This window comes from Fukomys damarensis, unplaced genomic scaffold (assembly GCF_012274545.1).
Source record: "Fukomys damarensis isolate Sample0158 unplaced genomic scaffold, DMR_v1.0_HiC HiC_scaffold_28, whole genome shotgun sequence".
NCBI classification, from domain to species: domain Eukaryota; kingdom Metazoa; phylum Chordata; class Mammalia; order Rodentia; family Bathyergidae; genus Fukomys; species Fukomys damarensis.
Window position 1 is genome coordinate 32,806,107 of NW_022900940.1, and position 23,290 is coordinate 32,829,396.

General features: G+C 41.2%; 2 protein-coding genes across 2 annotated transcripts in view; one reads left to right on the forward strand and one right to left on the reverse strand.

Moving 5' to 3' along the window:
• Nucleotides 1-3,734: 3,734 nt before the first annotated feature.
• Pp2d1 (protein phosphatase 2C like domain containing 1) lies at nucleotides 3,735-21,180 on the forward strand. Its single transcript, XM_010612818.3, has 3 exons — nucleotides 3,735-3,953; nucleotides 6,656-7,728; nucleotides 20,209-21,180. The coding sequence occupies exons 1-3, from the start codon at nucleotides 3,931-3,933 to the stop codon at nucleotides 21,006-21,008; spliced, it is 1,896 nt and encodes a 631-aa protein (XP_010611120.1). The 5' UTR covers nucleotides 3,735-3,930; the 3' UTR covers nucleotides 21,009-21,180.
• Nucleotides 21,181-21,199: 19 nt separating this feature from the next.
• Rab5a (RAB5A, member RAS oncogene family) overlaps nucleotides 21,200-23,290 on the reverse strand; it is a 41,179-nt gene continuing 39,088 nt past the window's right edge. Inside the window, exon 6 of the mRNA XM_010612819.1 lies at nucleotides 21,200-22,606. Coding sequence (XP_010611121.1) covers nucleotides 22,491-22,606 — 116 coding nt within the window. The 3' untranslated portion in view covers nucleotides 21,200-22,490. The remainder of the gene's footprint in view (nucleotides 22,607-23,290) is intronic.

Here is a 23,290-nt window from a genome sequence, read left to right on the forward strand (position 1 = left end):
CTGGGATTGAACTAGGGTCCTTGTGCTTGCAAGGCAGGCACTGGAACCACTAAGCAAAATCCCCAGCCCTGATTTTTTTGAGACAGGGTCTCACTCTGTAGTTGAGACAGACCTGGAACTCACTATGTAGCCCAGGCTGGTCTCGAACTCACAGCAATCCTCCGGCCTCAGCCTCTGAGTGCTGGGATTACAGGCGTGGGCCACCACGCCTGGCTCTGATTTTTTTTTTTTTTTAAGAGAAGCAGAAAGACCTTAAAGATTCATACTACTTGATGAATATGTTAAAGGACCAGGTTAGGTTATTTTCTAAGCAGAAAACTTAGTGTGCCTCAGGAAAGATAGAAAGTTGGCTACTCCAAGGAGCAACACTAACTATCGTCAGTCTAGGATCAAGTCTGTGACTTTTGCAAATAGTGCTTTATCACAGTAGTTTTGTAGATTTGATTTTAGGGTTTTTTAAAATGTTAAGATTTCTGAAGATCAGCTCACTCTGAAACTAGGGTACCAGATATTTTCTATACTGCAGAATTTCTGTTGTCATTGAATTTAAGCAGTCAGTAAATTCTTTTTTCTAGTACTTTAAAAAATATTCTTTCCAAAGTAAGTCATTTCATTTTAAGTACCATGTGATTAAAATTTAAATTACTATCATTCTAGGGCTGGGGATTTAGCTCAGTGGTTCTACCACCTGCCTCACAAGCACAAGATCCTGAGTTCGATCCCCAGTTTTAAAAAAAAATTACTATCATTCTAAAGGAAACTAAAATGAAAAATGCTGAAAATGTTTCAGAATTTTTTTTCCAAAACCATTTATAGGCAAGTTGAATTCTTTATCACTTTTAGCAAATACTCAAATTGAAAATCCATGTCCTCGTGCTAAACAGCCTAATGACAAACAGCCTACAGATCTCATTTCATTTAATGTCTTATTTCAAAATATACTTAACTTTTCTCTAAAGCTTTGCATCTTCATTTACAGTGTAGAGTGAATTTTGAGCCTCACATTTCTTTGATACTTGAAATAAGGGAGCTAGAATACTTCATATTTAATCTGTTAAACCTGCTGCAGAGACATAAATTAGAGGAATTTTCCGAGTGAACTGTGGGTATCAGGATTTGGAATTTCTTGACCTAAACTCCATGCTGCATAAAACAATTAGTAGAAATACACATTTCATAGAATAAAACATGAAGCACTCCTGGCTAAACCTTAATATCTAAGGTGATACGTGCACCTTTCTGAAATTTCATGTGTGTTGAAGTGCTGAAGTAAAGCATATCATTATGGTTTGACAGATTTTTAAGAATAGAGTTAAGAGTATTTGTTTGCAATTTTTATTTGTTTACAAATAATTAGACTATTTAAAGTTGCAAAATAGTTGACAGTAATGTACTTTTTAAACTAAAGATATATTTTAAGTTTTTCCACGAGTGCACAATTACACACACACACACACACACACACACACACATTAGTTCATTAGGAATCCTGGAGCTATGTTGTAGACCATAGCTGAAGCTGTAATTTTCAGTCAGGATGATTACCTGTTGTGAAGATATAAAATAATTTACTAGTGAATGTTTTTCCTGTACGATTTGTGTGCAATTGTACTCAAAATTCTCCTACACTACATGAAAGTAAATGGACATTCCTGAATATAGATGTGATTATATAATCTTTAATTATTAAACCAATGATTGCTGAGAACCAGTGATGTATTTGTTTTAGAATATAACTCACTGCTTATATTATGTTTCAGGTGGCACTAGATGATGAATAACATGTTCCCAACACATTTATAGAGCAGGCAAAAATTACATGCCTTCTGTGGACATATTACAAGTGCCTTTTATACTACAATAAAAATGTTTTCTCTTAAAAAATGTACCAATAAACGTTTTGATAAAACGAAATAAAATTCAATCTTAAAAAGAAAAAAGAAATACAGACACTAAGTAAGACTACTGAGAGCAAGACTAAGACTACGATTAGCGAATTCCACAGGCTGCCACCTCCCAAAGCACCTGAGAGAGCCCCATTTCCCGCCTGGGTGTGCCTCATTCCTTGGGGCACCTGTGCTCCCGGCCTGAGGGCCTCCCTAGCCCTCTCTTAGTAAATCTTTCCCACTTTGAACCTCACAGTTCCTTGGAACTCATTTTTCAGTTTCAGGGAACATGAACTCCATGCATCAGGTGGGGAGCTGTATGTCTCCCATAGGAGCAGAGTGCTTCCCCAGCATGTGTGAGGCCCTGGGTTCGTTCCCCAGTACTGCAAAAACAAACCACAACACAGCCTGGAACAAAACCGGAGGCGGCCAGTGATGGGCCTTAGGCCGGGGATCACCTCTGGCTGCCCTGAGAGAGGGATGCGTGGAAAGCACTCAGGAGGAACAGTAATCCGAGCGGAACTTTCAGTACCCTTCAATGGCGAGACGGCAGTGGGAAGGGAGATGAGCTAGAGGGGTCTTGTAGAGAGCGGACAAGTCTGCTACTTGGTTGCCTAGATCCCGAGAGGGAAGATGGGGCGGTGCGGTGGGACCCTGTACCATCCAGGATCCAATCGACAAAGCAGAACCCTGGCAGTAGGGCATAAAGCATTCATTGCCGAAATCAGACCGTATGCATTTTGCGGAGTCACTGGGGAATTGAACATCTGGAAGGAGAGTTGGAGGATCAGAGTGCCTAGTCAGTCACGCTGAGAAGCCAGTGAGGTCCAGGTGGACCCGAACAGGAAGCCAGGGGGGAAGTTGGGCGGCAGTGCTTGCGTCTGTGGGCCCACAGGCAAAGTCTACCGACACACTGGCCAGGAGGGCCACAGCTGGACGCAGAGTAATGGGGGGACACGGAAGCTGAAACACGACAGGCCCCCTGCATCTGGGGTGAGCTCATCGATGGACGGCAGCACTCAGCTATGATGTCCCCTAAATTTCCGTAACTTGAACCACCCCGTTAAGGGATTCTGGGAAACGGAATCCAGCCCAGCCACTCTGGTGCGGGGAGGAGATTCTGGGGGAAGGGCAGTAAGTTCAACTTCGTACTGCTGACTTGGAGTTGACTGCGGTACACTCTCAGAAGGTATTTAGAAGACAGGTGTGGTGCAGATTTCTTCTGTGAGCAGGCAAACTGGGAAGGAGGAGTGTAGGGGTTTGGGTCAAAGCCCGAGGGACTGAAGATAGGAGCCAAGCGTGAGAGGAGGACCTTCGACAATCAAAAGGATGGGCCAGACATGGTGGGCCACACCCATCATCCCAGCTACGTGGGAGGCAGGAGCATCCTAGGTTTGAGCCCAGCCTGGGCAATTTAGTCAGATCCTGTTTGAAAATAAAATATTAAAAATTCTGGGATGTAGTTCAGCGGGCGAAAAACAAAGACCAAAAGTTCTCCGGTAGGCTGGAGAGGACTGACACTACTGGATGGGTAGAAGGGAATGCTCCGGAGCCCTGGCCTGAGGTGCCCAGCACTGGGTGCAAAGGCCATTGGTCTGTCCAGTAGGATGCTTCCCTGGAATCACTTTGTTTTTTTGTTTTTTCTTTTTCTGGTACTGGGAATCAAACTCAGGATCTTACACATGTGAGGCAGGGTGGTGCCATTGAGCTAAATCCCCAGCCGTGGAATCACTATTTTTAAGGTGTCACAAATTCGCAGAAAAAAAATCAGTTTCCCTGGAGTCACCCTTCTCATAGTATTTTCATCTTCTTACATAGACAGAAGACTACGCTACCTTAGAATTTCCATATTCAGGTTTGTCAGGACACTTTGTTTCACAGCCCTGAATCATAAAGTAAGTCGTGACCCAGGTTCCAGGTGAGGTGGCAAACATTCCACACAGGAAGCTCCTTCCACTGCAGCCCACAACCGACGCCTCCACACCCGTACCACCAACAGGGTGAAGGAACTCAGCAAAGGCGCTCACAGCACTGCCGCTGGGACATGAATGCTGCCAGTGCATTAAGGTATTTAAAAAGTTTTTGTTGGCTAAAAAGTGAAATCAATGAACAATTGCATCTACAACATTCATTTTCTCTTCTATTTGTTTGTACGTCTGTTTTGAGACAGGGTCTCACCATGTAGTCGAGGCTGGCCTTGAATATATATGTTGCCCAGGCTGGCCTCAAACTCGTGGCGATCCTTTTGCCTCAGAATTTTCTCCACTTTCTTAGCCATCAAACAGAAACCTGGGTTCCTGTTAGACCATGCAGATTGAACAGTGACCTATTCCTTTACCTTTTATATAATAAAGGCAGATTCCATCCTTCTCAACTGAATGGGATGGTGTACATCTATAATCCCAGCTCTCTGGGAGGCAGAGGCAGGAGAATCCAAAATCTGAGTCCATCTTGGGCAAGTTAGTTTGTGTGTGTGTGGTACTGGGGATCGAACTTGGGTCCTTGTGCTTGCAAGTCAGGCGGTGGAACCACTGAGCTAAATCCCTGGCTGGCAACTTAGTTACTTAACAAGACCTAGTCTCAAAATATATAAACTGGGGAGAAGGGAGTGTGTGGTGGTGCACATCTGTAATCCTAGCACTCCAGAGGCTGAGGCAGGAAGATGGCCAATAGTTTGAGGTCAGTACATAGTGAGTTGAGCCAGCCTGAACTACATAGTGAGACCCTGTCCCAAAAATCCAAAATTAAATAAAATAATTAAAAGGGGCTAGGGAACATAGCAAAATGGGAAGGCCTTGGGTTTAATACCCAGTACTGTACCAAAAAATAAACAAATAAATGCCTCTTTGTGTTTTTAATCAACCATATTTACTTATTCTAATTAAAAGTTTTTAATTGATCTGCTATATTTATATTTAATTCATTTCACGTTGTATATTCCTAACCCAACAATCTGAAACCTGGCATGCTCCAAAATCCAAAACTTTTGAGCAGCAACATGCCACAAGTGGAAAATTCCCTGCCATGAAACTTTGTTTCAAATTGGGCATGGTATTCTGCTGCCTGCCTTGCAAGCACAAGGACCAGAGTTTGATCTCCAGTACAAAAACAAACAAAACCAAATTGGGCATGGTAGCCCTCATAATCCTAGCACTGTGGGAAGCTGAGGCAGGAGGATTGCGAAGTTGAGCCCAGCCAATTTAGCAAGACCATGCCTCAAAATGGAAAATATAGAAAGATCTGGGGATGTAGTTCAGCGGGAAAGCCCTGTATTCAATCTTAGTACTGGGAGGTGGGCGGATCTGTTTCATGGACAGAATTGTTTTGTTTAAAATTATCTTCAAAGAAAAAGAAAAAAGAAAAATGTCTTCAGGGAGGGTGGTGGTGCACACCCACAGTCCCATCACTCAGAAGACTGAGTGAGGCAGGAGGACTGTGCTAAATTTGAGGACAGCCCAGGCTACACAGTGAGACCTTGTCTCAAAAACAAACAAAACCAAACACCAAACAAAAATAATGTGTGATTTTTTTCAAAGTTAAAAATTTTTCTTTTTTTTTGTTAACAGGGATCGATCTCGGGTCCTTGGGCTTGCAAGGCAGGCGGCAGAACCAAAAATTTCTTTAACAAAAACATATTTTGGGGAGATTTCTAACTTTCCAAATGCTCTTGGAAAGTTCTAATGCCTAGAAATTGTGCATAAAATAGATTAAAAATGGTCCCACGCGGCCTGTTATCCCAGCACTTGGAAGACCGTGGCAGGAGGGTGTCACGTCTGAGGCAAGCCTGGGCTACACAGTGAAGCCTTGCACACCCTCACACACACCACATGCTGCATGTAGTGCTGGATGCTTCTGATGGGAAGGGCTACAGGGTGATTGACCTCCAGAAATGTATCATCACCACCACAGCTTTTCTTTCCTGCCTTCCACCAATACCTCTTCATTATGGTCTTTTAAAAATTCTGTTCTTAGGCCTGGGAGTTAACTTGGTGCCTCCACCTGCCTCGCAAAGTCCTGAGTTCGATCATCCCCAGTACAACCCCCCCCCGCAATTCTGTTCTTAATGATTGCAAAAAAGAAAAATGAAAATTCTATCCTATTGACCCCACCACCACCACATGCCTTCTTTCTTCCTGACAGAGTCTCACTATGTAGCCCAGGGTGACCCTGAATTTGTGATCCTCTTGCCTCAGTCGCCCAAGTGCTAGGATCACAGGTGTGTAACTGCCACACTGGCTGCCAATTTCTTTCATTATTCTGCTGAGCTTTAGCAGAGCATGTCTATTTTCTGGTGCACCATTTCATATAGATGAAAATGATTGAAACCAGACAAAATGGAATGTAAACATAATATGCTCCTGTTTGAAATGAAATTCATAGGTTTGAGGGCCGGGGATGTAGCTGAGCCCCATGCCTGCCTTGCAAGAGCAAGGTCCTGAGTTCGATCCCTGGTACCAAAAAAATAAAGAAGTTCATAGGTTTTAAACATGCCCTCACAGGCCAGTAATAAAATATTATGATTTATCTGAGCATCTATTTAGATGTGTAGTTGAGTTTGTGGATATTTTACCTAATTTCCCTCTGGCACACGTAGGTTAATCACTAACTGATTGAGGACTTACTATGTGTTTGGGGGAAGTTACAGACGCAGAATGTCCAACTCTAGGCCTGTGTAAAACTGTGCAGAGCCAAAGCAAACGCACAAGGTCCCACTTGAGATTTTCATTGTATCATTCCTGATAAGTACGCATCTTTCATCTTGTTTGCAGAGTGTATTGGAAATCAAGAGAACGGGAAAGGAGAAAATCAACATTTGATTCAGAGGAGGAGATTTCATTTCTGGTTAAAAAGAAAAGCTGTTTTCGAAAGAAAGCATCGAAGCCGTCGGGACACAGCACAGACGGTGAGGAGCAGCAGGTCTCTCCTCAGGAGATCACATTTCCCTGCTCCATATGCAAGCAGGAAGTGGAAATCGCTGGTGCCTTCCTCCACAAGAAGGAACACAGAGCGCTGGCCGCGCTGGGTCTCCAGTGGAGGGAGGGGAAGAAGCAGCCATCCTCCAAGGTGGTTGCTCAGAGACAGCTTGTGATTTCTAACCTGTTGTCATCCTTTATGCTCAGTGAAAAAGTCCTACAGAGCATTAATAATGCTTTTGAGCTACTGTGGAAGAAACAAATGCCAGTACTCTGTAAGACTTTTGATAACATCCACAGGAGCTGTGTGTACGCTCCGAAACTCTATCATCTGTTAATTAAAGGAGCAGCCACCTGTGAAGGTAGGAATTCTACAAGGAAAGCTGCCATGAATGATACATTCACTGTAATAAGTAATTTTGGCAACAAACCCAACGTGTGCTTTTTTGGTTTGTTCGATGGTCATCTTGGTTCCTCAGCAGCAGACTTGGCCTCGGCGGAACTCCCCATTTTACTCCTTCACCAGTTTTCTAAATTTGACCCTTCTTACCTGCTGAGCCTGGAACAGCAGCAAGTCATCGATTCCTTTCATGGCGTCTTCAGAGAGGACTACACAGCCACAGAAGACCTCTTCTCCTCTACCCAGAAAAGCATGGGCGCACAGAGGTGTCAGTATGAGGATATACACAAAGCCTTTGCAAAAGCCTTTTGGAGGATGGACAGACTTTTACGTCTCGGAAGGAAAGAAGTCTCCAGGGTTGTATGGAGTGGCTGCTCTGCAGTTACTTGTATACTGGAAGGCAAAATTAAACATCCTTATGCTAATATGAATTGGCGAAACATTAACAGCAGTGATGAATTGGCAGACAGCTTCCTCTCCCAGACAATGCCACAAATAATTTCTGGAACATTACATGTTGCAAATGCTGGTATGTATGTTCAACAGCACCAGGTAACATTTTAACTTTTTTTTTTTTTGGTACAAGGGATCAAACTCGGGTCCTTGTGGTTGCAAAGCAGGCAGCAGAACCACTGAGCTAAATCCCTGGCCCACATTTTAACGTTTTGATTCCAGTAGCAAAATCCCTCATGCTTTCAGAATCTAGTGGCATATTAATGACCTTTTCCATTGACTAATTTAAGAAATAACAAATAACCATAGTTGTTTTTTTTTTTTTTGGTACCAGAGATAGAACTCAGGACCTTGGGCTTGTGAGGCAGGCGTGGTGCCACTGAGCTAAATCCTTGACCCTTGTTGGTTGGTGTTTTTGAGACAGGGTCTTGCTGTGCAGTTCAAGTTGGCCTTGGACTCACTAGGTAGCCCAAGCTATCCACAAGATCATGAGGATCCTTCTGCCTCAGCCTGCTAAGTACTAGGATTGCAGGTGTGCACTGCTACACCTGGCTAACCAGTTTAAATACAGATTGCAGGCACGAAACTCAATGTAATTATTTTTCAAGGAGGCCTAGATATACAATAATAGGAATAAAACATTAAGGTTTAGCAGTGTACAGTGGCGTATGCCTCTAATCCCAGCAACTTGGAAGGCTGAAGTAGCCGGATCACAATTTCACATCCTGGCCAGGCGTGGTGGCACATGCCTGTCCTCTCATCATTTGGGAGGTTGAGACAGGGAGACTGCTGAGTTCAAGGTCACCCTGAGCTACATAGAGAAACTCTGTCTCAAAAAACCAAAACCATAGCCAAAACCAAAACCAAAAAACCAAGTTCAAGCCCTGCCTCAAGTCTTTGTCATTTCTGTCTGCTCTGAGGTTCTAAAGTCTTTAGAGGCCTACTTCACAAATTGAGTTTTCTGACCCCGTATTTTTGGAACTGTGACCTCTATGAGAACATGTCACTTGATGTTATGGTTGTTATAAATGAAATGAGAAATTATGAGACACTTAGTAGTCAATAAATGAATGCTATTATGTCTTTTTTTTTTTTTTTTTGTGAGACAAGTTCTCACCATGTAGTTTAGCAAGGTCTTGAACTCACTAGGTAGCTCAGGCTGGCTTTCAACTCATAGTGATCCTCCTGCCTCAGCCTCCTGAATGCTGGGTTCACCACATCCGGCATCATGAAATGTCTTGTACACCATGATGAAGCATCACTTCTAGTTGCATTCCCGGCAGATGGGGAAAGCAAACAGACCACTGCACTCTGTGCTGGAAGTAGGCAGTTAGCAAGGTGGGCCAAGTAGTCCACTTTCAGAAAATCACCTGTGACTCATCTGGCCTTTCACCACAGGGTGTGGATTCCACATGCTTAACAGCTTGAGCTCATGATCTCTTAACTTCTCAGGTCTGTGATGATGCCCATTTTCCATGACTGTCTCTTGGGCCATCCATGTACCACTCCCAGTCACTGCAGGAAGGTGATCCCAGGCATCCCGAGTGTAGGTGTTTTGTGACTTCTGATTCCCAGAGTAGCTTGGTCTTAAACAACCCCTTCCCAAAATGGTTCCCTGATTATATCTCTTTAAATATGTGGGGCGCTGCAGTGGATTTCTTCTCCAACTTTCACCTGCAATGTAGGAGAAGTCACCTTCAGATAAAACTCAAATTGCATTTGCCGCTTGTAGTGACGACGGGCTTTTCTTCTGGCTGTTGCCACTGGTCTGGTCCACTGTCTCTGCCTGGGGCTGCTGACCTTCTGGGCTTACCTTGTGTTCGCCGACAGAACTCCTCCCTGGGAGCCAGGGTGAGTGTTCCAGACAGCTTTGTTCTTCTGCCATCTTCGGTGTCTCCCATTTAGTTGTGATTTCTAGCTGTCCTATCAGCTCTTTCTTGATTCCGAGATCTATTTCTTTTTGTCTCTTAAGTTCTCTTCCGGGTGTCTCAGTTCCAGCACCCAGAGAGGCTATATTTTGGTGCCAGCCCTTACTCCGTCATCGTCAACCCCACAATGGAGTAATATCACCAGTCCTTTTTTAAAATAAAATTTTAGAGACAGGATCTCGCAAAAGTCACACAGTTGCCCAGGCTAGGCTTGAATTTGCAATCTTTCTGCTTCAGCCTCCTAGAGTGCTGAGGTTAGTTATGTGCTACCATGTCCAGTTAAAGGCTATTCTTTGCTCAAGGAATTTTGTTGTTGCTGATGCTGAAATTCAGCTAACTGCTAGGTATGATTTTGCAGACCATATAATCCCAGCTATTTAGGAGGCTGAAGAGGAGGGTGACAACTTGAAGCCCAGCTTGGGCAATTTACTAAGACTCTATCTCAAAACAAACATTAGGGCCGGGGATTTGGTTTAGTGGTTCTGCCGCCTGCCTCGCAAGCTCAAGGTTCCAAGTTTGACGTCTGGTACCAAAACGAAACAAAAAAATCAAAACAAAAATTTTTCAAAAGGAGGTGAGTGGCTGGGGATATTGCTGAGTGGTAGAACATTTGCTTAGCACGCTTAGGTTCCAGCCCCAGCACCACAAAGGCAAAACAAAGAAAAAAGGAAATCAATTGACAATAAGGACTTACATCTTTGCTTTCAACTGTATCTATCTTTATGCTTGTCTAGTCTGCATGTCTATCTTTATGTCAGTGCTATACTGTTCTGATTGTTGGAAGTTTGGAGTAGGTTTTAAGCTTAAGTGTGAGCCTCCAACTTTACTTTCTTTCTCAAGATTATCTGGGCTATTCAGGGTTTTTTTTAAATTGAATACTCCCCCCCCCATATGAGGGACTGAACTCAGGACCTTGTGCTTGTGAGTCAGGTGCAGCACCACTGAGATAAATCCCCAGCCCTTTTCATATGGATTTTAAAATCAGCCTGCTCAATTTCTCAGAAGTATTCAGCTGATATTCTTTTCTCTTTTTTGGGGCGGATAGTATTGGGAATTGAATCTAGGATCTCGTACATACTACCTAAATGTTCTACCACTAAGCTCAATACCAAGCACTTTTTATTTTGAGAAAAGCTCTGGCTGACTTGCCCAAACTGGGCTCCTCCTGCCCTCAGCTTCCTGAGTAGTTAGAATTACAGGCATGGGCCACTGTGGCCGGGCCCAGCTTATCATGTTAACATTTAAGTCTTCCAGTTAAATAGGTGTTCTTATATTTGTCCAGGTTTTCTTTAATTTGTTTTAGTGATGTTCTGTGCTTTTCAGCACGTAAGTCTTTGGTACTGCTTGGATCTTCAGTGTTCCCTGCCAAGGTGCATGCAGTGAAGGACTGCTCCACGGAGTAGTGCTACTGGGAAGCTGGGGACTTTGAAGAGGGGCCTAACGGTCACTGGACATGTGGCCTCAAAAATAGTAAACCCACAGCCATTTCCTCCTCTGTCTTTCACTTCCTGGCAATGAGGTGAGTGGTTTTGCTTTGTTGTGTTTTTTCTCTTTCTTTTTTGTATTCTGAGGCAGCGTCTCCCTTTGTAGTTCAGGCTGGCCCTGAACTCACAACGTAGCCCAGGCTGGCCTCAAACCCTCAGTGATCCTCCCTGTCTCTGCCTCCCAAGTGCAGGGACTCCAGGGGTGCACCACCATGCCTGATCTTATTTGCATAATTATTTTGAGGTACTGGAGCTCAAACCCAGGACTCCGTACATGATAGCCAAGCATTCTATCACTGAACTACATGCTTATTTATTTATTTTTGGTATCGGGGATCGAACTCAGGCCCTTGCGCTTGTGAGGAAGGTGGTGGAACCACTGAGCTAAATCCCCGGCCCTCTTAAGGATACTTTAAATGGAACTGTTTTCTTAATTTCATCTTCTGATTTTTACTGCAAGTGTAGAGAAATAGAATTGATTTTTGTATATTGATCTTGTGTCCTGCAGCCTTGTTGATCTTGTTTACTAGGTCTAGTAGTTTCTTGTTTGGGTTTTGCTTTTTTTTTTTGGTATTGGGGTTGAATGTAGGACCTTGCACTTGTGCCACTGAGCTAAATTCCTGGCCCTGATTTTGCCTTTTTAAAAAAAAAAATGTGTGGATTCCTTAAGATTGTCTATATAATAAGAGCATGTCAATTGTACAATTGTAAATAGATGCAGTTTAACCACTTTTCCAAATTGGATGCTTTTTTCTATTATTATTATTTATTATTATTGTTATTGTGCTAATATCTTGAAGTAGGTTCTATTATGCTGCCCAGGCTAGTTTCAAATTCCTGGCTCAAGTAATAGTCCTGCCTCAGCATGCGCAGCACAGCTGGAACTATAGGCATATGCCTGATCTATTTTCTTTTCTTTTCTTGAGACAGGGTCTCACTATGTGGCTGAGACTGACCTGGAGCTCACTATGTAGCCCAGGTTGGTCTCGAATTCACAGCGATCCTCCTGTCTCAGCCTCCCAAGTGCTGGGATTACAGCCGTGCTCAACTATGCCTGGCCAATGCCTGGTCTATTTTCATTGTTTTATGGTCTCACTATGTAGTTGAGATTGACCTCGAATTCACTATGTAGCCCAGGCTGGTCTCAAACTCACAAAGATCCTCCTGCCTCAGCCTCTCGAGTGCTAGGATAATCGGCATGTGCCATCACACCTGGCTAGCCCTATTATTTTTTATTTTTAAAAAATTTTTGGTAGGGGGGATTGAACTTGGACGCTCCTGCTTGCAGGGCAAGTGGCAGAACCAGAGCCAAATCCCCGGCCCAAATGCCCCCTATTAGACTGGAAGAAATTTCCTATTTCCAGTGTGGTGTGCATGTATGTGTGCACTACTGAGGAATGAACTCAGGACCTTGTGTATTAGGCAAGCACTTTGCCACTGGATAGTTATATCCTGAGGCCTCTGTTTATTTTTTTGGTACTGGAGATCAAAATCAGACCTTGTGCTTAGAAGGCAGGCAGTGGAACCACTGAGCTAAATCCCCAGCCATTATTAATTTTTTTGAGATAGGGTCTTGTTAAATTATCCAGGCTGACTTCAAATTTGTGATCCTTCTTTCTCAGCCTCCTGGTAGTAGAGTTTATAGGCATGAGCCACTACACTCAGCTACTAGTAAGTTTCTGTATTAATGTCTAATATCAGTTTCAACTTTCAATTTTTCCCTTGTTTCCATAACATAGGTTTTCCCCATCATTTTGCTTTCCATTTGTCTGTATCTTTGAATTTACTGTCTCTGGTAGATGGGACATAGTTTGATCTAGTTTGTATTAGTTTCTTACGGTGGCTATTGTAAGTTTACCACAATGTGGTGGTTTGTTGTTGTTTTCTCTTTGGCCTTTTGAGACAGTCTTGCTCTTTAATTCAGGCTACCCTTGAACTCATGAACTCACTATGTAGTACAGGCTGACTTTGAACTCATGGCAGTCCTCCTGCCTCAGCCTCCTGAGTGCTGAGATTACAGGTGTGTACCACCATGTCCAGCCCAAATGGGGTGGTTTAAACAGCAGAAATTTATTCTTTTGCATTTGAGGAAGTACACAATCAGTGTATGTGATCTGAAATCAAAGTGTCTACAGGACAGTGTTCCCTCTAGCTAAACAAGATGAAAATTCATTTTGTACCTCTTCTTATTTACTTTTCTTGTTGCTGAGACAAAGTACCTATCACCCAAAGTTAAAGGAGGAAAGGTTTATTTAGCTCACAGTTTTATAGAGGTTTCAGCCTATAGTTGGCTGGCTCCAAGGCAGGGTGGAGTGGCAGAGGGGCATCACAGAGAAACAGTTTATAGCAAACAGCTGTAGCCCTCTTTCTTATAGTCTATCAGGCTACACACCCTTACAGTGGGTAGCACTCACACCCAGGGTGGGCTTTCTCATTATCCATACCCAGGACTACATCAAACCTAGCTAAAGAAATAAAACAATGAAAAATGGGCCAGCCACCACAAATCACACACCCTTCTATCTCCCAGCCTCACACAATGTAGATCCAGGCACCTCTTAAATGCCCCACCTGTAACAGCATGAGGCTTTGCGGGGGCATCTAGATACAGCCATAACACCTTCCAACTTCTGCGGACTGCCAGTATTCCTTGGTCAGTGGGTACATTACCCCATTTCTGCCTCCACAATCCTATTTCCTCTGTTCTCATCTATAGGAATAGTCCTGTCTTGTGATTACATGTAACTTTCCCAGACAATCCAGTATGAGCACTTTAGGATCATTAAACAGATGTGCAAAGTGTTGGTCACGTAGGGTAATGAGACACGCTAGAGATGAGGTCTTGATATCTTTGGGGTCATTATTCAGCGTATTGGGCTGAGGATTTAGCTCAGCTGTGCTGCCACCTGCCTCGCAAGTGTAAGGAAGGACCCGTACAGAAGAAAAAAAAAAAAGTAGCCTACTACCATATTTTGTCTCTTTTTGGTGGTAGTCATACTGGAGTCAACCCAGAAGCACTGAGTTATATCCTCAGCCTGTTTTTTTTAATTTTAAAATAGGCCCTAAATTGCCCAGGCTATCCTTGAACTCACTATGCAGCCCACACTGGTTTTAAACTTGCAATCTTCCTGCCACAGCCTACAAGTGATGGGATTATAGGCATGTCCCACCACACGCGGCTAGTCTTTGAGTATTTAACCTATTTGTAATTAATTACTCATAGGGTAGAAGTGATTCCTGTCATCTTCCTATTTGCTGTCTTCCAGTAGTTGTTCGCTAGTGATCTTTTTCCAGTGAATTTATTACTTTTCAATTTCAGAGTTTGTTTGGACCTTTGTTATAATTTCCTTCCCTCTCCCCCCCCACCTTTTTTTCTTCTTTTTTTGGTACCAGGGATTAAACTTGGGTCTGTGTGCTTGCAAGGCAGGTGGCAGAACCACTGGGCTAAACCCTTGGCCCTGTCACCTTTTCTTTTTACAGGTCCAGGGATTGAACCCAGGGTCTCATGCATAATAGGAAGTGCTCTACCACTGAGCAAACACCCAGCCCTTCTCTTAATATTCTTTATTGCGTTGATCATCAGTCCCATGTTTTATTTTTAGCCATATTATCCATCAGCTCTTTAAATGTATCAATAATAACTGATAAGAAATTTTAATAATCCTTAAATACAATGCCTGGTCTTCCTAAGGTTCTCTTACTTTTTTCTTTGTATGGAGTTTATTTTTTTTTTTTTGAGACAGGGTCTTACTGTGTAGTTGAGACTGACCTGGAACCCACTATGTAGCCCAGGCTGGTCTCGAACTCATAGCGATCCTCCTGCCTCAGCCTCCCGAGTGCTGGGATTACAGGCAATGCACCACGCCCGGCCCCAATCTTGTTGCTGTTATTTGGCTAGTGATTTTACTGAACTAATTCTGCAAATCTGTATTTGTCTATGTGGCCACAAAGGCTGTGCTCAGTACAGGGGTCAGCTAAAGACTGAGTAGAGAATTCCCTAAATGCCTTGAAGTAATGATCTTTCAGTCCTCATCGGGTGTGGATGCACAAATACATGTGTGTATATTGAGAGTGTCTTCAAAGAAATGGCAAAAAAATTGTCAACTATTTAGCTTTTCTTGTTTGGATGGGGTCTCAAGATTTAACTGTAGGTGAGAAGTCAGGTCTGGTGCATCTATGCATGCTATTTTTTTTGGTACCGGGAATCGAACTCATGTCCTTGTGCTTGTGAGGCAGGCAGCGGAACCACTGAGCCAAATCCCCAGCCCCACATGCATGCTATTTCATTTTATTGCAAATATGAGAATTTTTAGAAAAAGAGATCTATCTGGATTCATTATTCCCATTTCTTTTTTTTTTTCTAGTAATCTTGTAAAACCTAAATGCTTTCACTCCCTCAGGCAGCTGTGATTTTTTTAAAATAAACGTTGCTGTTTGTTTTTGATAAACATCTTGGGAATAGAGTTGTTTGCAGAGTAAATGCTGACCCAGATCAAATGATGATACGACCTGGGAATGGAGCTTTTCCTAGGGAACTGTAAGGCAGGTCAAAGCGACTTCTCCTGGGGTTTTTGGGGGAGTGGGTGGTTATAGTTATCCTATCTCCTGCAGAGACTATGAGGTTTTTACAGCTACATCATGGCAATGCAGTTTGTTTTCAAAGCTGCTGAAGAGGTGAGAAGTGCTGGGGAGTCTGGTCAAGTGAGAGCCCACAAACCTTACTGTTCTCCATCCTGTTTAACTGGTTTTCTTGAGTAATGTTTCTCAGATTTTTAAAAGACATCAGTTAATTTCTGGAGTTCTAAAAAAAGTTGATTTTTCACAACTTTTGCCAGTGTTTTCTCATTTTTTTGCTAAAAAGACTTGTAGAGGTCTTTACCCTGCACTGTACTATGTGTCAAAATATTTTAAATGTTTCACCCGTCTTCTCAAATGCAATTCTTCCTCATCACACTCTAACCACTTAAAACCTTCACCGCAAGCATAATAAATACTCTGGAGCACTCTGATTCATTCACACCTTCCTAATGTGTATTCTTTTTTTTTTTTTGGTACTGGGGATCAAACTCAGGACCCAAGCGGTGGCACCACTGCGCTAAATCCCCAGCCCGTAATGTATATTCTTTTAGTGTATATTTTAATTCCATTAAAAAATCCTTATAATGCCCTGGAAGTGTAGCTCAATAAGTTGCTCGTCTAGCATGTGCCAGTTCAGTCTGATCTCGAGCACTACCAAACGAGAAATACCACAGAAGACATTATTATTGTTTTATAAATTTTATGTTTTTCCATGCATTTACTATTGTCCGTATCTTTCCTTCTTTCATCTGGAATATTTTCTTTCCTGCTTGAAGTACATGCTTTCGAATTCCCCTGAGCAAAGGTTCAATGGAAGCTTTCAGACCTCGTGTGATGTGTTTCTTGTCCCTTTGTTTGCGTTTTGAGACCTGGTCTTCTTGCGGTATAGTCCAGGCTGGCGTCGGACTCACAGCGATCTTCCTCCTCCGTCGGCCAAGTGCTGGGGTTACAGGAGCAGCGGCGCACTCTCTCCTTTCTCCTCTCTTGTTCTCCCACTCTGGCTTTCCGCTCTTCTGTCCTGAGGACTGAACACTGAGGCACATCCCCAGACTTCAATTTTCAGTCTTGGACGGTCTCACTAAATCACTAAAATGCCTGCGCTGGGTCTGAGCTCATGATCCTGTCTCAACTTTCCACAGTGCTGGGATTACACGCAATGCACCACCATGCCGAACCTGTCTCTGTCTCGGAAGTTATTTCTTTTGGGTGAAAATTCTGATTTGGCAGTTTTCACTCAGCATTTTTAAAAGATATCTTTCCCTGTCTTCTGTTGTCACTGAAAAAAGCAAACCCTTTAAAAATAGTCAGATTAGCCAGACGTGGTAGTGCACGCCTGTAATCCCAGCACTAGGGAGGCTGAGGCAGGAGGATCGCTGCAAGTTCAAGACCAGCCTGGGCTACATATTGAGTTCCAGGTCAGTCTCAACTACATGAGACCCTGTCTCAAAAAACCAAAAAAAAAAAGTCAGAATTTTTTATTTCTTTCTATTTTTGTCTTTGAGGTGGCATAATTTAACTGATTACACATAAGTGATCTTTAAAAAAACCCTACTTGGGATATTTTAGCTTAACAACTTTGTAAATTGGTGTCTGCCACCTTCCCTACAAACTTGCCTGTTACATTCTTTTTTTTTTTGGTATGGGGGATCAAACTCAGGCCCTTATGCTTGCAAGGCAGGTAGCGGAACCACTGAGTTCAATCCCCAGCCCACATTCTTTTCATTCTAATGATCTAAGTCTTAAGAGTTTCTTATTGTATCGTTAATATAACGTATACATGTATGTGTGCATGTGTAGGAGATCGAACCCCTGGGGCTAATAAGCTGCAGCAGTCCAAGCCCTTTTTTCTTCTTCCTTATTTTTGTCTCTTCTCATTTTTATTTTGTAAAAAGGACAGATTTAATCTATTTCATACCTTCTCTTTCTTTCCCTTTCTTCTCAGAGAGTAGTGGTGGGGTTAGTAGTTACATATGTGCAAAGGTGATTCTAAAAACATATTCAACAAATACTTCATGTGTCTGAAATGAACACTGATCATGTCCTCTCAGTTTCTTTTGAGTGGCCTCTCCTTGCCTGCCTTCCCCTTCCTGGAATATGAAGTAACTCTTTCAGTATTGAGGCTTGAATCCAGGGATTTCACACTCTGAAGTACATCCTCAGCTCTAATTTTCAGACAGGTTTTGCCAGACTATAAACTGCCCAAGTTGGGTTTGAACTCCTTCCTGCCTCAGCCCTCCCAGTGCTAGGATTACACTTGTGTGCCACCATGTCCAACTATTCCAACTTTTTCATGTTTCATTAGTATTCTTCCAGATCCTGAATTTTACTTATCTTCTACTTCATGGGTTAAAAACATTAGCTGAGAAACATTAGTTACCTCTTCTTCATGCACCATCCACCAGATAAAGAATGTGAACTATGTAACAGGCAGGATCTCTTTTAACAGGATGAATAAATTTTGTCAATTAACTTCCTTAAAGAAAAAGGGTAAGACTGATAAATCTAGGGCTGCAATCAGGGTTTAATGGTCCTTAAATTTTATTATGCTGAACCCAAAGGATGTTCACAAGTAGTAAAATTAGCCCAAATGGCATTTGCTCTTTTCTGGCAAGGGGCAGGTGGGTGGGAGTAGGCAAACAGTGCTTATGGCTAAATTTAACAAGCTCTTAGCAGAGGTAATTAAAATAAAAACACTTGTTACCATCTTTTAAAGTTTGTATTTGAATTCTTTTCTTTCTTTCTTCCATCCCTTTCATTTTGGATTTTTTGATATAGGGTCTTGCTTTGTACCTGAAGCAGGCTTTAAACTCATAAAGTAGCCCAGGGTGATCTCAAACTTGCTGTGGTCCTCCTGCCTCAGCCTCCTGAGTGTTGGAATTACAGGAGTGTGCCAGAATGTTGAGCTTATACATGGTTTTAAATTCTTTTGACGTCAAAAACAAAGAAACAATGTTTTTTCTTTTTAAGGGCTTTGGCTTGCCACATGCAAATAAAAATTTAGAAAATCGATGGACTTTATTTTGAACCAAATTATATGCACCATTTTCAAAGCTATGGTAGCACCATTCCCACAGACACACACAGTATTACAGTATTTTCTAATTAAAAAGAGTTACTACAGTTGGGTGTGGTGGCGCATGCCTGTAATCCCAGCACTCGGGAGGCTGAGGCAGGAGGATTGCTGTGAGTTCCAGACCAGACTGGGCTATACAGTCAGTTCCAGGTCAGTCTCAACTACATAGTGAGACCCTGTCTCAAAAAACCAAAAAAACAAAAAACAAACAAACAAAAACCCACAAAAAACCCAAAAAACCAAACCAAACCAAACCAAACCAAAAAACCCCAAACAAACAAACAAAAACAGGTACTACAAGTCATGGTAGAAGGTGAGGCAGGAGGACTGAAAGTTTGAAGGCAGGGCCAGGGATTTAGACCAGTGGTGCCACTGCCTGCCTGCAAGGGTAAAATCAGAGTTCAAGCTGGACATGGTGGTGCACGCCTGTCATCCCAGCACTTGGATCACTGTGAGTTCCACACCAGCCTGGGCTACACAGTGAGTTCCAGGTCAGACTCAACTACATAGTGAGACCCTGTCTCAAAAAGCCAAAAAAAAAAAAGATCAGGAGTTCAATCCCCGGTGCCCCACCCCCTTAAAAAATGAAGACAGCCTGGGCAAGACAGCAAGACCTTGTCTCAAAATACAAAACAGAGCTGTGGATGTGCCTCAGTGATATGCTTGCCTTGCACATGCCCACCCCTGGCTTTAATGCCAACACACCCACACTGAACCCTATGCCCTCTTATGTTGAGTTTAACCACCTATATTAAATGCCATTCATTATCTGTCACCTTGCTGGTAATTACCAATGCACAACTAAACTTTTGTGGCTTGTTAATAAATGAATGAAAGTTTAGTAACATCAATATCCTTTACTGTCTTCATAGTACGTTTTAGACTTTAAAAGTGCAAAGAACAACATATTACAGGTTCATCTGAACTATGAAAAAACGTCAATATTTTAAATTTTCAGCTAAAATTTTTAATGTTGTTGCTCAATATATTTATACATTTCCCCACTGAACTGCTTATTGGTATTAACAGTGGTGTTCTATTTTTTCATTACTCATGAATTAAACATATTTAGGTTTTAATCTTTACCAGTTAGTTATAGAAGGGTCAAATTCTATTTTGAAAAAAATCAAAATTTGTGTTTGTCATCAAAAAACAATTATTACAACATTTAGATATTTGCTGCATGGAATATATACTGGTAATAAAAAATTCAACTTTCTAGAATATTCTGAAGCTCTTTTATAAACTTGATTTAGGAACTATTTCTCACTATCTTTGATTTTAGTTATTTTAATACTAAATGCAGTATTTTAAACATTGAGTGCTTGACAATGGAGGATAAACTGCCTGAAATCTAAGTTACTATAAATCGTTCAATACATATATTTAGAAAATATTTTTACATGGCCTGTTTAGCATTAAAACAGCATACTTTTGATACAAGTGATTATTAAATCTCTTGGGATATAACTTTTTAAAAAATAATCTTTCAGGCAATGTGCAAGCAGTCTTATGCAGAAATGGGAAAGGATTTTGTCTCACCAAAGAACATACTACAGAAAACACCAGTGAAAGAAGAAGAGTACTTCAGAACGGAGCAGTAATTACTTCAAATGAACCATACGGGCTCCTAGAAGGACACATAAAAACGACAAGAGGACTTGGATTTCATGGAAATCTCAAACTAAAAAAACTTATTATTCCAGCACCTGAAACTATTTCTGTCCCTATAGATGACTTATGTCAATTCATTATCTTAGCTACTAATGGCCTTTGGGAAGTTCTGGATAAAGAGGAAGTCATAGCACTGACAATAACACTCTTTCAGATATATAAGGAAACATGTGCTTCTATCACACAAAACAAATCACCTCACAACAAACCTCTGTATCTTTCAATCAGTGATAAAAGCATTTCTGCATCAGAAAGTAATATCCACATATTGTTTCAATATAATCCTGAATCTAAAGAATATATGTCAACTACAAATTTAAAGAAAAACTTATCTGAGTCAAAATATTCGGAACATTGTGTTTACAAATCTAAAAATGTAGAAACATTTCCACCACAAACAACTAATCATGAACCTTGCAGTAAAAATGAAACTGATAGACCAACCAGTGCAGATGAGGGACAAACAAGCAAAGAAGAATCATACCCTAGGAATTTCTTTGAAGGTGCAGCTGAGTATGTTAGCCGTGAACTTGTAAATGCTGCTCTGGAGGCTGGTTCCAGAGACATTACAGTTATGGTAATATTTCTCAATGGAAGTGAGTATCACTTGCTGATATAAAAAATTAAAAGTTCCAGTTATTCAGAGAACCAAAATATATTGCCAAAGACAGTTCTTCAATGAAGCAAATATTAGAACACATTAAAAATCATGGGAAATCATTTTTGACACTGCAGTAAAGAAAGTATAAAAGCAGATTTTAGGCTATATATGTTCACTATTTTATGACAAAAAAGAGAGAAAAACCAGTGTTTGCTTTTTATACCACTTTATTCCAACCTGAGCACCTCAATATAAAACTAAACACCGGTGAACTGTTTTCCTTGCTAATTCTGAATTACTGTAAAATGTACAAGAGGTCTGCTAGGAATTCGACACTTAAATAGATTAAATCTGACACATGGTAGATATAATGAAAATACCCCAAAATTAGTGCAATATACGGAACTTATCAAAATAAAGTGGACTTTGAAAAACAAGGCTGCAAGATTATTACTAACATTGCAATATTTATGTTACAAATTACAGATACATTGCTTATTATGGTTCTAAGCCATGTAGGAACTGAAGCCCCCTTTTTTTCAAAGGGTCGGAGAAAGAATTAGCTGATTTAGTAACTGTACATTTTGTATACTTTAAGCAACTCTTAAATATTACAGAAAAAAATAAACATAAATGGAGGCTACAATGCAGTACCCTATTTACAGTACAGCTGAAGATAAAATTTAAAACCATCAAGTTTGAATGTACATAATTGTTAGTGCAGTGACTGTATTAGTCCCAAGGGAACAAAAGCCTCTTCCCTGCCTCCAAACAAGACTTACGTAATGGCCAGCAGTGATTAAAAAAAAAAATCAGATACCTGGCTTGCTTCATTTGTGTTGAAGAGCTCACATGAAGGGAACACTATTCATTAAAATGCATTTATTAGTTTTCATATTCCTAAACAAGGTGGAGTTAATATCTGACTTCATCCCATTTAGAAAATAAAAGGACTGGATATAACTTAGATGCTGCTAGTATTCTTTTTCTTCCTGGAGATGGGGGACTGTTTTCTTGTGGTTAACAACTTAATAAAATGTGGAATGTACACCTTAGATAACAGAAGAAAGTTTACCTGAATACTGTAAGCTAAGCATAAATATCTTTATATTCTCCTTCTAAAATTTTTTTTAGAATGCTCAAATTAATAATGTTTAATTTTTTCACAGATGATTACTGTCCCAGTTTGGAGAAGCTGGATGGTTAACTGTGGGTCCAGATAGTCATTTGTCTTTATCCCTAATGATAAACGATTCCCTCCAATTTTCCAGTACATACAGATCTCATTTTCCCTTTCTACTGCTGAAACATTAGTCAGAGGGACACATGCATGTTATTAAAAATTAAGTTCAAAACACTTAAAATAATTCTGTATTAGAAACTTGACTCTATCATAAGTCTCTTGTTTTTGGGAGTCATACTGGGCTGGTTAAATGCCCCAATTCCACTGTTATTTAACATTTAGGAAGCAGAATATTCCAGCTAGTTCAAACTGGAGGTTTAGTTACTACAACACTGACTTCTGGTTGGTTGTGTAGGTTCAGTGAGGTCTACTCCTCGTCCTCTAGCAGAATTTGCTCCTGGATTCTGTGGTTCATTCTTTGGCAATTTTTTAGCTGAGAGACAAAAATAAACAGAATTAGAACATTCATACTAAAAATATGCTATATTACCCCCAAAGGTTCACATAGCCATGTGTTCATTGTTCAAGTGTTTACTGAGTATCTATTACATGCCAAAAAAAAAGTTGCTGTCTTACCAAAAGTTAGTTTCTGAGAAGGGGTAGATGCAGACCAGTTACAGATACATAACTGAAACTTAAAACTTGACAAGAGTTATATATAATTATTTTTTATTTTCCCTTGCAGTAAAGGGAATTAAGCCCAGGGTGCTTTACCCTTAAGCCACATCCCTGAGACAGCATCTAAGATGCCAGACAGGCCTAGCATTTGTGATCCTCTAGCCTCAGCCTCCCAAGTAGACAGGATTAGAGCCACCATTCTGTCTCTTTATATTGATTCACTTAATACCAGAAAATTTGTGCTTTACTTCAGAAATACTTTTACTGAAAATTAGGTACAGCTTATAGTCTCTCAGCTACTATGGAGACTGAGATATGAGAAATACTTAAATTCAAGAACAGTTTGGGCTGCTGGGCACAGAAGTGTACACCTGTAATCTCTGCACTTTTGAGGCTGAGGCAAGAGGATCCATGTTTAAGCCCAGTGAGGCTACATAGCAAGTTCAAGGTTGGCCTGTATATAGAAAGACATGACTAAGAAAAAAGCCTAAGAAGTGTT

Coding starts and splice junctions, on each gene's coding strand:
- Pp2d1 (XM_010612818.3), top strand. CDS start 3,931: ATGAATGCTGCCAGTGCATTAAG. Junction 3,954..6,655: donor AATGCTGCCAGTGCATTAAG/GTATTTAAAAAG, acceptor TCTTGTTTGCAG/AGTGTATTGGAAATCAAGAG. Junction 7,729..20,208: donor ATTACATGTTGCAAATGCTG/GTATGTATGTTC, acceptor ATAATCTTTCAG/GCAATGTGCAAGCAGTCTTA.